The following is a 15,606-nucleotide window of genomic DNA, read 5'->3' on the forward strand; positions in this document are numbered from 1 at the left end:
GCGACGATACTGCTGTCTCAGCATCAGCATTTAGATTAGATCAGAAAAAATTCTCTCAGCCAGTAAATGCCCTGTATGTATGTCACACATGCGATACCAGGGTTTCTCTGGTATCTCTCCATATTTTACCAGAACGTACCGATGCTCTTTGGCTCTTTATGACATCTAGGTAATGGACTGTGCAGGTCAGATGCTGCTTCTCAGAGTGTGATAAGATGACAAATATAGAGGTGGATAAACAGCTTGAGGGAGAAGCAACACTGTGAGATGCACAGTGATGTCATCAGCAGCATTAGACCAAATATGAGTCATCCGCAAGTTTATGAGCCTGTGCGATGAAAACATCAGCCCTAAACTAGGCTAATCCACTGAAATCCAGCGACTCAAATTGAATGCACATATGCACAAGCGCAGCCAAACCAAAGTAGTTTCTGTGCAGATCATTTAAAAAGAGCAAGAGATTAATCATGGAGGACTTCATCTCCTTGTATGTGTGGGTAATAGATCTGACCGCACACTGCATAGCTTATCAAACATTTTCATTTTAGGGCTCAACGTCCTGACCTTTGTTTGTGCGTGCACACGCATCCTTGAGCTGCAGCGAAGGTCTGCTGGATTTTGCAAATCCGCTTTGTGTCACAAAAATTTAGCAGAAAGAGGGAGCAAAGGAGTAGCAGAGAGCGAGTTAGCGTCTGCTTCAACAAGGTTTCCTTTTCTCCTCCACTTGGTCCCCATTTCTCTCTGCCTGAAATATCCTGGCTTCATGGACAGAATACTTACTGTTGTCTGCAGACCCAGAGGGCTCCTGGGTCTGGCAGCTTAGTATTACAGAGAAGTAAACACAAATGCCTGCAGAGATTTACTCAATGTATCAACGAAAGCAACAGACCAAATCTAAATGAAGGGTCAATGTTATAGAAGATATAAACGTATGTAGGTTGCATTTTAACTTTGGTAGGGACGTAAAAGCTATGCCTGTGAAATTAGTTTGTTTTTTAAATAATCGTTATGCACTTGATTTTGAAAGAAGAGAAAATAAATGTGAACATTTTAATCTCATTGCATTTGCATAAAATTTGTGATTTCAGAGGAAATGGTCATTTTTTTGTATTATTGTTTTTATTTTAATTGCAAACATGATGAAATTATTTGAACTTTTTTGCAAGGATCAGCACTAAAACTAAAATAAATGCAATTTTAAAAGAGAAAACGTCTAGAAGTTGTGATAAGTACTTCAGTGTAAGATTTTGGTTAAATTTCAAATAATTATGTAGCCCAAGTCACAAAAGAGCTCTACAGGTCACTACCCTGCTATCCTGTTTACGTCATCTCCTCCTTTCTCATCTCCACAATCTCTGACTCAACAGAAGCTAAAAAATGGCATTTATTTGTTGACTTTTGTAAGTTGACTCACTTAAGATAAATAATGATGTCCGCCTTTCTTTTCTTTGTTCCTAAAGTGAAGTCACAAGCTTCTCTGATGCTTTCAGGGACAATCATTAGCAAGAAACTAAAGAACGAAGTCCAATCCTATCAGCTGGCTGAGGTAAATGGCAGGACTGATAGATAGATTTGTTCCAGCTAAAGTACTGGGAGGATAGCTCTTTTTTTTATTTTTTTTAAAGTAAAATGACAGGATCAAGTCAGGACTTGGAAGGGACACGTTCTCATTGTCCCTTCCTAATTCCACACCCATGATGCCAAGTGTAAGAGCGCGCTATCTCATGACTCTTTCAACTTGCTGTCAAGGTGACTGTCCTTGTCTGTGTGACTGGGGGTCCTTCACTGCAATCCTGGGTGGTTCTGGTGTCGGTGCCCTCTGTGGCCATGGGTGATCTGGCTTCTACTGGGAACAGATCCCCAAGAATCCTCTTGCAGCAGCGTCAAGCCAGATGTTTTCATTCCACTGGTTCTTGTATACCTACAGTCAGCTAATAGACAGTAAAGAGGGCTGTTCATGTTTGTGCAGAATGGAGTTGGGGGTGTGTGAGGGGAGTGTATATGCTCCTATTATTGAGTGCATGTGCTTGATTGTATGTGAGAGAAACTAGAATGAGTTGCGTGTTTCAGAGAACAACATACAAATAATAACAATTTGCACTGCTTACAGCACATGGCAACACCTGCATCCAACTGGACTTGCAGCAGTCGGACTAGCACGTATCTATCAGGGCTGTGACGATATGCTTTTGTCCCGATTCGATTCAATTCCGATTTTTTGGGTGCCAATTCAATTTAAATTGCGATTCTCAAAATTCTTTGATTTTGCTGATTTTCGTAATTAAAAACAAAAACAAAAAAAAAACTTATAAAACTTTTTTTTTTTGCTCGGAATTTTTCTTGATTTCAGTACAACACAGTAGCCAGACCATCATTCTGCTGCTCCAATGCCCATGAAGACAAGTAAAAAGATCACTAAACTTATAAAAATATATAGTGGATTAATTTAATTTATTTGGAAAAATCTATTTTTTAAAATTGTGGAACAAAAAAATCCAGATTTTCAATTTTTCAAAAAAGTCCAGATTTTCCCACCCCCTTTTATCTATGATGTTCTCTGTTGTTTAATTTCTTGCTTGTGTTGCTCTCACTCTCAGAAGTAAGTCTCTTTGGACAAAAGCATCTGCTAAATGACTGTGCAAGAGAAAAGAATAAATGAGCAAGCCAGAAAAAGGAAGCGAGGCAGAAGCTCGGAAGACAGAAGAGTAGTGGCGCAGGTGAGGTACACAAACATCTCAGACAGAGACGGGGACCCACATTTAAATGCAAATTCGTTGGTAAAAAGTGAAAAGGGATTTTAGAAGCATTTCAGTGATACTGGAGACTGAAAATGAAAATGAAAATGAAAAACACCAGAGCAGTGTTTGATTGCAATCTTCACGGACAGTTTAGTTGGAGATAAAAAGAAAAAAAAGCCTTTCATGAAGATGTGGAATAAAAATAGCTTACAAAAACTGAAACCAGTTAGAGGTGATAAACTGGTGTAAAACTGAAGGCTCCTAGTGGTGATGAATGAAGAGCCATTTGGGAGCTTTAAAAGCCAGCTCTTCTAAGCGAGCTGAGAGGAGAAAAAGTCAAATCTTTGAAAAGAGCTGGACCTCACATCACCTCTCATCAGCCTTTTAAGTGTCGATCACAATCACTCCATCTTTTCTTCAGAAATTTCCCTCTCTATCGTTGACTTTTATCTTTCACACCCTCAACTTTTCTTCGCTCACCTTTGAGTGACCTGGCTATCTTTCTCTCACACACAGACTCTCAGCTTCCCTGCTCACTCCGTCCCGCTTTCTGAGGCTCGAGTGAAGACAGATCTCATCTCTGGCTGGGTGATTGAGTTACTGCGGCTGTCCCAGTTGACACATGTCAATGCACACATGCACAAGCACCCAGTGGATGGCTCTGTGGGGGGGCTAAGACAGGATGAAACAGAGACAGACAGTTAATAATGACATAGACCTCCTGCAGAGACGCAGCAGGATGATTCTCTGTTGATGACTGCTGGCATACGGAACTTCCTGCTTCCTGACTAATGCTAACTGCACAACTACTGTATGACTATTGGTGCACAGGTTCAAAGACTATCTGTCCTTCCATTCATGCATTTTCTGCTACTTATTTACAACTGATAGAAGAGATATGATGCAGAGATCTACAACAGGGGCGTCTGCAGGGTGTAAATATCTCTCTGCTCTACACACATGGAATGATCCAGCTGCCTACAACATTCTGCACAATGACTCATTGACTCGAGTGTCAAGTATTCAAGTAAAGTATTTTATAATCACCACTTTATCACCACTGCAAAGTGTGTGTCTATTTATTTGTTTCCCATGTGATGAAGAATGTATTGCAAAATGTGTTTTTTAGGTGTTAAAATAAAAAAAAACAACTGTATTATTCGTGCAAATGGGACTTTTTTTATGCACATTTGATGAACTACAGAAATGTGACAAAGATGAATAAAGACGTATTGTTTCCAACAACCAGAACCTGCCAACATGTAGAAAACTGAGCAGAAGGATTAAACAAAAATATAAAGAAATCTTTCAGTTTAGCTCTTGCTGAATAATTATTCTTTTAATCCAATAACTTATTAATGTAAGTTAGTCTCACAGACTTTGATAGTGGTTTCAGTTCAAATCATGTCCCATTTCTTTATTTTGCTTAAACTTGGACTTCTGTGTTCCCCAAAAGAAAACATTCCCCTTCTTTTGGCTTGTATATCATTGTAACTACCACCTGCTACTTAATGTATATTTAATGATTTGATTTTGGTGAAAAACTTGAATGGAAAGGCTTGGTGACTAAACATTGTGCTGCATTTGCTGCAGCTGATGTTTCAAACATTTCAATTAGCCTGTGGAACAGTCAAAAAACATCCTGCACAACAACATTTCGAAAAACGTCATATGAAATACATGTGAAATGGCCATAAGACAAAAGCACAGCAAGTTGCAGAATTATATAAACCCTGTATTGGTAAAATTGCTCTAAGGCGTAAGAAATAATGAAACTGAGGAAGGTTTTCTTTATTTGGAACATTATTAGCTTTTGTTTTTCTTTGTCGGAAACAAGTTCGCACCTTTTAGACCTTCATTGCATGTTATGTGTGGTAGTCTGTTTACTCATTTTTATGCAGAACTCTGCAGCACTTTGCTGAATAACAAAGTTGTTTAAAACAGAAAATCAAAAGGAAAACTTAAAAGCTTGCAGTAAATAAATTGATGAGTAGTCAGCAAACTTACCAATTCATAAGCCTGTAGGTACTGCTAGAGGGAACATTTCTTCACAGCTTATTAAAAGATAAAATAAGTTTGAGCTTTTTTTTATTCAGCAAGTATTACTTACCATAAAAATATCAGTGAGACACAGAAAATCGGATGAGATATTTTATTGTTTGACTTTTTATTGTAGTTGAATACTTTAAAATCCCAATTTTCTATTACCACTTCATACAAGTTCCACAGACCTTTTATACATTTTAATGAAAAAACAAACAAACAAACAAACCAAAAAAAAGAAGACTGTTTTAGATAATTGGCTAACTGTTCGTTCTTGTATAACTCAATCAGACCAAAGTCATCTACGACACCTGAGCTCCTGTTACACTCCTAGCCCCGCTCATTACAAACAATTAGTTTATTAAAACACAAAATTTAACCCATGATTTAATTATGTTTTTAAATGAGAAAATTATAATAAACAGACAAAGTCACACGATAGCACACAGACTTCCTTCCTGTTTAACAGAAGAAAAATTGTTGCACCCACTTCTGTGGAACACAGCGGGAAGCAGCCATGCTACGCCATGCAACTGCGGTAAAGCAAGTTACATCCTCCACAAGAAGCAAGAACTGAGTTCTTGTTCTCGAGGCTGCAAGAACAAGAAAAAAATGTCTTTTTCATCAGGTCCATACATACTCCATAAGAAGCACGTCTGCAGCGGGGCGGGGTCACTGTAGGGGGCGATGTCTGCTTTTATGTGCGAACCCGGTTGTTACTCCGCCATATCATGTTTTTACCGGCGTCTTTTTGCTCTAGATAACTTAAAAGCTTACGGATGGATTTTTGTAAAAATTTCAAGAGTTGTTGGAAATGTGAAAATGAAGAGCTGATTAAATTTTGGTAGTGATCCGGATCACCATTTAGATCCAGAAATTTTTTAAAAAGGATTCTTTAACATTGTGCTTGGCGGAGGTTTCTGCACTTAGAGTGCTTTTCTAGTTTCATATTTAACGAGCAACTTCGTCCGCGGCAGGGCGGGTCGTGCACGCGGCTGGATCCGAGTGTTTTAATGCCACATGTAAAAATGTTCGTACTTTCTCACCACGTCGATCAGCTGTTTTATCAAAACAATCCGTTTTACCTGCAACAGCAAAAACAGCAACTCTGCTTCATGCTTTCTCCGTGTTAACCACGCCCACCTCAAATGTCCGACCAATCACACGATACTTCTCGGAACCCAGCAACAAAAAAGTTCTGCCAGTCCGGTGTGTCGAGAACTGTCTTCAAACGCGTCTGCCAGAAGAAAATGACGTCATTTTCTTCTCGGAGCCTTGAGAACAAGAAAAAAGTTCTCGCTTCTCGTGGAGGATGGAACAAGCTTAAGACAGTGAATGGATGCATCCATAAACAGTAAGCTACCGAGCGCGCATCTCCAGTTGCTCATCCGACTCTGAGTGAGATGCATGATGGCATCGTTCTGTGCTTATGTAGTCTTAACAATGAGGAGAGAACACTAAAATGAGAAAAAGACCAATAAAGTTGACTTTGAATCCCAAATGTCTCCTCATACATCGCCTGTAAAAACTCAGTAACAATCCTCTTAGCATCTGGTGATTATACTGAATTTCCATGAGCATTATGCTCAGTTTGAAAAGCAGCATGGATGAAATGACACCACCTCATAGACACCAATTAACTCAGTTAAACACAGAGATGAGCTCTGAGTGACGCATTCCCTTTCATTCTCCCACATGCTAAACTTTAGCTCCGCTCCGAGGCTGAACTAAACAATCATTTGTACTGATTAGAAGCACTGCGAGCCCCTCAAACTCAGACTTCATTATTTTACACTTGTGGGCTTTATGCCTGCTGAGTGGTCACTAAAAAAGACAGCTTGTTTGAGGGCAAATTATTAGGGCTATAATTCATCCAGATTTGATGAGTGTAGACTTGTACTGGCAAAAGACTAGCCTTACAAAACCAATGTGACAAGTCAATTGCTTCATTTTTTTGGTTTTAGATTGTCTTAATTTTGGTGACACTGCCAACCAAACCAAACCCTCAGCATTTACATGTTTAAAATAGAATCAGTCAGATAAATATGACTTAAACCGTCCTCGTGTGGTTTAGTTTTTAATCCCAATAATGCATTAAAACCTCTAACAAAATGCTGGGATGGATGTTACTGAACGCAGCGCTGAGATCCAACAGGACAACTGTTACCTGAGGGCACAAGGAGATCATTTGTAACTTTCACCAGTGCTGAACCCCGACTGAAGCTCTTCAAACAGTTTTATCTCTTTGCAAATGGGCACGTAGTTGAGTTGAAAGTATCCTTCTCAAGAATTTCAACAAAAGAGAGATTGGATATTGGTCCTGGATCAAATGTATTTTGTTTTTTAGACACGATTTGCTTACAGCTGCCTTGAAAGCCTGCAGAAGATTTTGTCTGAATAAAGACATATTGATTTGATCCCATGCAGTTGGATTAATTAAAGGAAAAACTTCCTTGAGCAGTCTGGTTCAAATGGGGGTCAAAGACACAAGAGAGCTAACTGGAAACAGTCCAGACAGAAATCAGGTTCAAGAGACGCCTCTAAAGCTGCTGTACTTGATGAGACATCGTCACTACTGGGAAGAATGTCATAGAGTCTCTTCATATAAGTTATTTTCTTTGTGGAGAAACTCGTGGCCCCTTTGGGCCCTGTGCCTGTTTTTCAGGCACCTGCTTGGAACATTGCCAAAAGCAAAATGAGCACATCTATGCAGCTAAAACGTCCATCTGAATACTTTTGGAATTGATAGTAAGGAATTAAGGGATGAGTTTTGTTAAGTTGTGTAAATATAAGTATACGTTAGTGGTGTAGAATAAGTAAAAATGGTACAAATGACAAAACAACAACAACAAAAGTATTAATTAATGATGTAGCTGTATATTTAAGACTTTTTCACATCATAGGTCCTTATGTAAGCATTATCTCTGCAAAAGCCGCCTCTGATAAAAATGAAGCAAACAAAATGTTTTTTACAGTTTTCTTATAATCTGTTTTCCACATCCTTCAGCTGGCGGACTTTTAGCAGGCTAAAGGGTTACATGTCTAAACGGAGCTAACAGCCACATTGTTAGTCTGTGAAAAGAAACCCAGAGTTGTTCTTGTTCTCCTTTAACAATAATGAACAGATATAGTTTGTTCCCTTTGCAAAGCGCTTTTCATACATACTTTCCAGACTGAGCGAAGTCCTTCTAATTTAGATGAGTGCAATTTTCCTCTTGAAGTCTGTTTCTAAGCCAGTAGCTTTGAGCTAAACCAAGGAGCGATCCTCACTGGGCTGATTACCCTCTTATACAAGGACAACATCGTCTGAGGTCGTTCTCGTTGAAACTATTGCTCTGTCAAGAAGATGATTGGCCTGTTAAGCTCATGCGACTGCCCTCTCTTATATTAGCATGCCATTGAGGGAAATAATAACAAAACTGATTCCTTATTTTGTAACAGCAGAATTTGTTCTCAGACATTAATGGACCCTGAAAATTTAAGAAATGATCAGACAAGCATGTCTATGACAAAATGCTGTTGCTTGGTCACTTTTGGTGTCATATATCAGAGCAAAGTCAACAGAGTGAGCATGGCTGGGTACTTTTTAGAAAAAACCAGCTGAGTCTTAAATGCAATTAAAGGCAGTATTTTAGTCATTTCCACAAACTTTCCAGGATGCACCCCATTTACACCAGATAGCTGCTGTACTGGAATGAGCAGGTATAGAAATGGATAAAGCTGAATTCATTTTCAACATCTGCTTGAACTGAAATCATCCAGTAAAATGACCTTATCTGTGCTCTGCTTGAAGAAACTTTACATGTCTGAATAAGGTCCAGTTCAACATCCCGCAAAAACTAATAGAAGTGCTTTCTCGCGTTTCCCACTTTGGGTGAGAGAAAGGGAGACTCAGACATTAAAAACAAACAGCACTAATCTTGACTTTGGGACTGATGAATAACCCTGATAGAAGGATAAGGTTGATGAAGAGGCCTCTCCAAATGCTCAGCATGGAAGTGGAATGGTCTCTGGGCTTTATAACACAACAAGCGAACATAAAATGATGTATGGATTTAGTTTAATACCAGCATATTCTGGAAGCACACACGGCACTGCCTGTAAAAATATGAATCCAAAGAGAGGATCATAACTGTCATCTACAATCACATAAAAGTAGAGATACTGTGTACTGCAGGCAAGAGGAGGGTAACCGCGGTGCCATCCGCTGATCAGAAACTGGCAGCTCTGGAGAATGTGTGCTATCAGACCAGCTGTATGAAAAGACTTAAGATAGATTGAGTTGTGTTGACCGCCCTCCATGTATCCTGCAGGAGCATCTCTCAACCTCTTCATATCGCCCAACCCTCTTTTCTCACTTGGCTTTCAGGCAACACCCTCTTCATCCATGTTTCAGTTCACAAAAAGACATATCCATCAAATCATCCCTCACTCGTTATTGTGTTTTCTTCATTTAAACAAGCCGTCTGCTTTTATTTAAAGACAACATGCTGAGGACACTTCAGCACAGACCCAGCAGAGAGGAGGAAGATTAGCTCACATACAGTCGCTCTACTGTGAAGTCACGATCGTGCATGTTAACTACAGCAAGTGTGTGTATCCTTGCCATAACTCTTGATGCACTTTGTCAAAGAATTTGAGGGCATTAAGGCTGAGGGGGTTGGATAGAGTGCAAACAGCAAGCGGGGATGGGTTGAGGGGCTTTTAAGGAAAGAAACACACAAAAAAAAGATGGAGCTCAACGAGTCTGTGGCGAGAGAGAGACTGACAAGGTGCTTTTAGGCTGTAGGAGAAAAACTGGATGAAATCTTCCCTGTTTGGAGGGTATAGCCATAAGTTAACATTTAGATCTGCATTTTATCTAAAATGCATGATTATTAATGTTTATCCTGGGTATTTTATATGGCCCAATTATATTCTCAACTTCTTCTTTAGCTTTATGCACCTTGAGATGGATTTTCCCTACCTGTCTGCACTCCTTCCCTATCTACATCCTTCCCTCACCACCTCCTACTATCCCTCTGTCAACTCCTATTCCACCAGCTATCCCCATGTTTCTTAATCCCCCTCCCTTTCCTGCGACATCTCCCTCTCCTTTTTGCTCCCCCCCCCGCTTCTCTCCGTCAAGCACCTTCTCTCTCTTTCTTCTTCGTCTTTGGCAGACGCTGTCCTCTACTCTCCTCCCCTCTTTTCCCTCGCTTCCTGTCTCTGTCCTTTATGTTTATCTCGCTCCAGCTTCCCTCCTTCCCTCTCTTTCTCCCCTCATCCCTCCCCAAATAAAACCTAATAGACTGCAGTACCACACATGCTCCAGACATGCTCTCACAAAGGCGAGGATGTGCAGAGGTATTAGCGCAGTAATTACTCTGAGGCTCAACGCAACCCCCCCCCCCCCCCCCCAATGCATCACACATGGACATGCATGCCTGCACATTACAACCTGCTGCTCAGTCAGCACAAACGCTGTTAGTGGTCAAACTGATGGGCATGTTGCAGTGGGAAAGTCTCTGCCAAATTAATGAGGGAAGCCAAAAGCAGCCTGAACAGACTGGAAACACAGAGAATAAACAGTGGTGAGATCTTAAAAGAAGGACAAGGAGTGGGCTCGAAGATCTGCAACCAAACATAAAAGCAGGACAGAAGTAGCAAAAGACTAGTGTCTGTGACATATAATGAGTGAGAGAGAAGGAGGGGGGGCAAGGGAGAGTCAGCAAGCCAGAGCTGTGCTCATTTGAGCACAAAAGATGCGAGCGTGTTTGTGTGTGCATGAGAAAGACACCAAGAGGAAGGGGAGGAGTGAGCGGGAGAGGGAGGAGTGACTTGGGAAAGGGAGGAGGGAGAGAACGGGAGTGAGTGCATGAGATATTGTCAGCCAGTCCTGCCAGAGAACAGCGGTGGCGGCAGCAGCACGAGCATCCGCAGCGGACGGGACACAGACGCACTGGGCAGACGGAAGCGGTCGGGAAATATGGGAATACACACTGACGAAGAAGCATCAACAAAAGAGAGAAGGATGGAATAAAGAGAGAATTTTACAGCTTCTCCAAGCGCTTCATACTTTTGTTTGGAGCATCCCACAAGCAGAGCACCAGTGAAAACACATACATATGATATATATATAAAATTCCTATACATATATATCAAATTATGCCTGTTTTCAAAGAAGCTGCATCCGGACAAGGACTGAATTGACAGCAGAATGCATCAAAAACTGGGAGATAATATGCAGCATTTGTTCAAAAACTGTTGCATATTATTGCTCTGAGGTTGTTTTCCTCCATTTTTTTTCCTTTCTTTTTTTTTTTTTTTTTTCTCCAGTGGGGGGGGGGGAAAATGATGCAAATGGAAAATCTGTAAAACTGGCAACTGAATAGTTCATCCAACATTGTTAAGAGAGCTTCTGTTGCACGCAGTCCTGTTATTACAAAGGAGCTTCTTTTGAAAACAGGATTTTGATTTTTTTTTTTTTACATTTTTTTTTCTCCAACCCTCGGTGTCACTCTGCCGTTTGGCTGTCGCATCTCCACTTGTCTCTGTGTCGTCCGTGAGGGCTGGGCTGGTGGTATTCCAGCGAGGCTTGTGTAAGTGCACTGCTGAAAGTGCAGAGGGCAGTCCACAGGCTCCCTGACCCCCATGCTGATATTTCCTCAGCAACGGCAAAACTGAGCCTGAGAAAAGAAAAAACGGTGAGGTAAGTTGTGGGAAGGCAAAAAAAAAAAAAAAAAAAAAGAGGCAAAAACATCAAAGAAAAGGAAGGATTGAGACGGAGATCAGAGCCATGAACAAATGACAAAAGGAGAAATAAAACAATTAACTTGTTCCATTCTGCGAAAAGCAAGAGAAAAAAAAAATTCCAAGCACATCTATCTGCTTCAGAGCATCTTTTGAGCGTTGGATGGATGAGATCTAAGACATTTAGCTCATAGAGTCAGTGTCACAACAACAGCCCTTCCCTCTCTCGTTCTCTTCTTTCTTCCCTCTGCCTGAGCTTTTCCAGTGCAGAGCTGAGCGGGCTTAAAAACAAGAGAATCCAGCTGGTGTCCCAGGTCTGTCAGAGATCTTTGGATCCAAGGAGAGGAGGGGTTTCATGGGAGCGCAAAAGGGAGCAAAAGCAACAGGAGCCCTGTGCATGCTGAGCACCAAAAGCAATTGGACTTGTGTGTGTGTGTCTCTTAGAAGCTACAGACTGAAACACAGTGCTGTTTTCAGGGAGTTTGAGCTCTTTGGGAATGTGTGTTTGTGAGTGTATGTGTGTGGATGTGTGAGAGAGAACAAGCCTCAGGTGCAAGAGGGACACTTTTGGACTGTAATCACCACAGGAGTTCAGCTTGACGAGAGCCTGGAGTCACGTCCCAAAGATATTTAACAGCTGATCTTACCTGTTGGGTCCTGGGCTGAGAATAGGAAGGAGCTGTCGGTGCAGCTGACCATGTAATATCACTTATAAAGACATCAGTGGCTGAAAGACTGAAGCTATATTTCTCAGAGTGGGAGAGACGTTCATCGAAATCGACCACAGTGTCAGCAGCAAAGATGCCCACAGCAAAATTAAAAAAGCTTGCGTTCAGCAGTGACATTGAAGGTAGCAGGATGATAGATGCAAGTTAAGATCTGAGAAGAAGTAGAGGACAAAGCGGAGCGTGATACAGTTTTTGTACGTGTTTTTCTCTGGACTTTAAAACTGATTTGACTCCACCGTTGACTTGTTACCTCCTCAGGAATATGGGTTTATATTGGGATTGAAAGATCTTCCATGGGGGAGCCTTTACTGTCTGCAAGTTCACGCTAGCGCCATCGGGAACTCAGAGTTCCCACTTTTTACAGATTATTCATCAGCTCATTGGGTGAGCTGGTTGCTGGAAATGCCAGAAGCAAGTTCATTCATAGGTAACAGTTCCTCCTAAACTGGAGTCCTCCCCACCCCCCACTCCCCTGCCCTTCCCCAGGATTTGGATTTGCCTAGAACTGCCTGTGCTGTCTTCTGATGACCGATGGCTTTGTAAAAGGTGATATTTCCTGAACTTTTGGAGTTTGTTATGACACTCAAACACACATACTGTTAACTGCTAGACGTGTGTGTCTGTGCATGTATGTTTCTGTCGTGTTGGAAGCATGTTGAATTGCAAGACATATATATATATATATATATATATATATATTTCTTTTCTTTCTTTCTCTCTGCTATTGTTAAACTTGGTGCATTAAAAACTTAGTAACACAGAACTTTTATGTGGGAACTATAAATACAGGAAAACATCTTGCTATTTTCTGCTATATTAAGATTCAAAGGTTTGTTCGGTGACACTTTCCAGTAACAACTTCCCATCTCTTTGTTGTTTTCTTAGTTGGAGTAGCTTTTGGGACTTTTGTTAGGAGTTTTTCATCAGAACAAAGAACTTGCAAGAAATTGGAGAAAGACCAAGATGGCCTCTTCTGCGTATCCATTCTTGCTGAACTTTTCATTGGCCATTTTCCTGGGTTGGACTTCCTTGAGTGGACTAAACCCTCGACCATCAGGTCAGGCTTTGGCGCAGGTTGCTACTAGCAACCAGACAACAGAACCTTCTGTGTTACCAGAGGCGTCTCTGCCAGCGCCCACACCAGAGACAAATGAGCAAACAGATGGATCTGGCGGGAACCGCTGTTGGGGTTACTATGACGTCATGGGCCAGTGGGACCCACCCTTCAACTGCAACGCAGGTATCTACATGTTCTGCTGTGGTTCCTGCTTCTACCGCTTCTGCTGCCAGTTTAAAGTCCACAGTCTGGACCAGACTTCCTGTTCCAACTATGACACACCTGTGTGGGCGAACACTGGGCGACCGGCAGCACCCGTCACAGAAGTCCACGAGGAACCAGACCGAGATCGAACCCACATGATCGTGTATATTATCTGTGGAGTGGTGGCCATCATGGTGCTGGTGGGGATTTTCACAAAGCTCGGGCTGGAGAAGAGTCAGGGAGGACAAACAGATATGACTAACTCCAGGTAAGAGCTGGAGACTGGATGGATGGATGGATGGATGGATGGATGCATGGATGGATGGATGGATGGATAGACGGATGCATGGATGGGTCGATGGATGGATGGATGGATGGATGGATGGGTGGATGGATGGACGGATGCATGGATGGGTCGATGGATGGATGGATGGATGGATGGATGGGTGGATGCATGGATGGGTCGATGGATGGATGGATGGATGGATGGATGGGTGGATGCATGGATAGGTGGATGGATGGATGGATGGATGGATGGGTGGATGCATGGATAGGTGGATGGATGGATGGACGGATGCATGGATGGGTCGATGGATGGATGGATGATTAAAGCACAATTTTTAAGATAGACCTTTTAAAAACTTTTGTTTTTGTTATATTACAATATATACATAACAGGGATTGCAATCTATGTGTTGAAAACTATGTTAGCCATAATCATGTAGATTTATTTTAACTGCCTAAGCAAATACTTTGTAATAAATAAACCTTTTTTTATAATTCCTAACCAGAACCATTTGCTGTTGGAAGTGCAGTAGATAAATAAGAAACTGCAAGCGGAAAAGAATAAATGAGATAACAATTTAACTTTGTGGCATAACAAGCGACCCCTTGTATTACTCTGAGCTTTCTTTTAGCAAGGCACCAACTGCTTTTTACTAATTGATATTTATGAACTATGATGTAAGCCCTGACTGTCAGATAGCCACAGCATTGTGTAATATATTTGTGCAACATCAACAGGCACACAGACGACAGAAAAAGAGTTGTATGGAATGTGATTGTGTTAGCGTGCCACTGGTTAGGTAATGAATGAAAGAAGTGGATTGCGGTCGGTAATGGCTGTGAAGTGTTTGCAGCCATCTAGTAGCAATAAACACACCAGGTGAAAGGAAGATGCAGAGTGGAGATTTCAAAGGTTGGATGTGAAGTAGTAGTGGAGAAGTTTGGGGAGGTGAGTAGTGTTCAGTCTGTGTTTTATGTGTATTGGTGTAGCAGCTTTAAATTGACAGCTGATTGATTGCTATGACACAACTATGACTGTGGAAATGCGTAGCCTCAGAGAACAATGAGAAGAGTGAGGGTGTTTTTGGAAGGCTGGGATATTGAGTAGATCTGACTGGAAAGCCGCCAATGGCTATTACAAAAAGTAAGGGTGTGTGTTTGCTTGTGTCTGATAGACACTGTCTGCCAGTCTTTTAGGTGCTAAGAGCTGGAGCATGGAGGCCCCTTTAAAATCCTTTCAAGAGGAAGAGTTAGCAGTAAGCATCCTTACTGTTAAAGTGAACTGTGTCTCTTTTTGTAACGCATGTGAATATGTAAATATTACAACTCAAATTTAAAAGCTTCTTAGAGTGGTGTTTTGCAGGACGAGCTGGTTGTTCAACGCACACGCAGGAAGTCTTTGTCCCAAAGTCGGACCAGATGTCAGAACATCTGTGCTGCTGAGAGGTGCTAAAGCATGACCCTGAAAATCCACTCACTTAACGTTGACCTTCCTGGTTGTTATTCAGTGCAGTGCAGTGAGTCAGTACAGTGAGGTGAGAGGCTATTGATGTAACAGCTGATACAGATGTGATTTATTTTTCTTTTCTTTTTATTTATCAGTGACTTTGTACAATTTTAAATGTAAATTTCAATTGATGAACTGTACCAGAATCAGCCTTCTTTCAGGCAGCATTTATCTGAATATTGCAGAAAAACTTCAAACTTTATTATTTTTGTCCTAATTTCAGCATGATAAATAATATTTTGAGTCTTTGAGTCTTAAATATTGCAAATTTGAATACAGTTATAGAGAGAGATAGAGAGAGAAACACAAATA

At 41.2% G+C, this 15,606-nt stretch overlaps 1 protein-coding gene across 1 annotated transcript in view; it reads left to right on the forward strand.

The window, feature by feature from the left end:
- Nucleotides 1-13,204: 13,204 nt before the first annotated feature.
- The window catches only part of LOC306765545 (protein shisa-8), a gene marked incomplete at both ends in the record, with an annotated part of 115,729 nt that continues 113,327 nt past the window's right edge, over nt 13,205-15,606 (forward strand). The window contains one exon of the mRNA XM_079253028.1: nt 13,205-13,770. Within this exon, the coding sequence (XP_079109154.1) occupies nt 13,205-13,770 (566 nt within the window). The remainder of the gene's footprint in view (nt 13,771-15,606) is intronic.

Source organism: Telmatherina bonti, assembly GCF_933228915.1.
Source record: "Telmatherina bonti genome assembly, chromosome: 14".
In the NCBI taxonomy this organism is placed as follows: Eukaryota; Metazoa; Chordata; class Actinopteri; order Atheriniformes; family Telmatherinidae; genus Telmatherina; species Telmatherina bonti.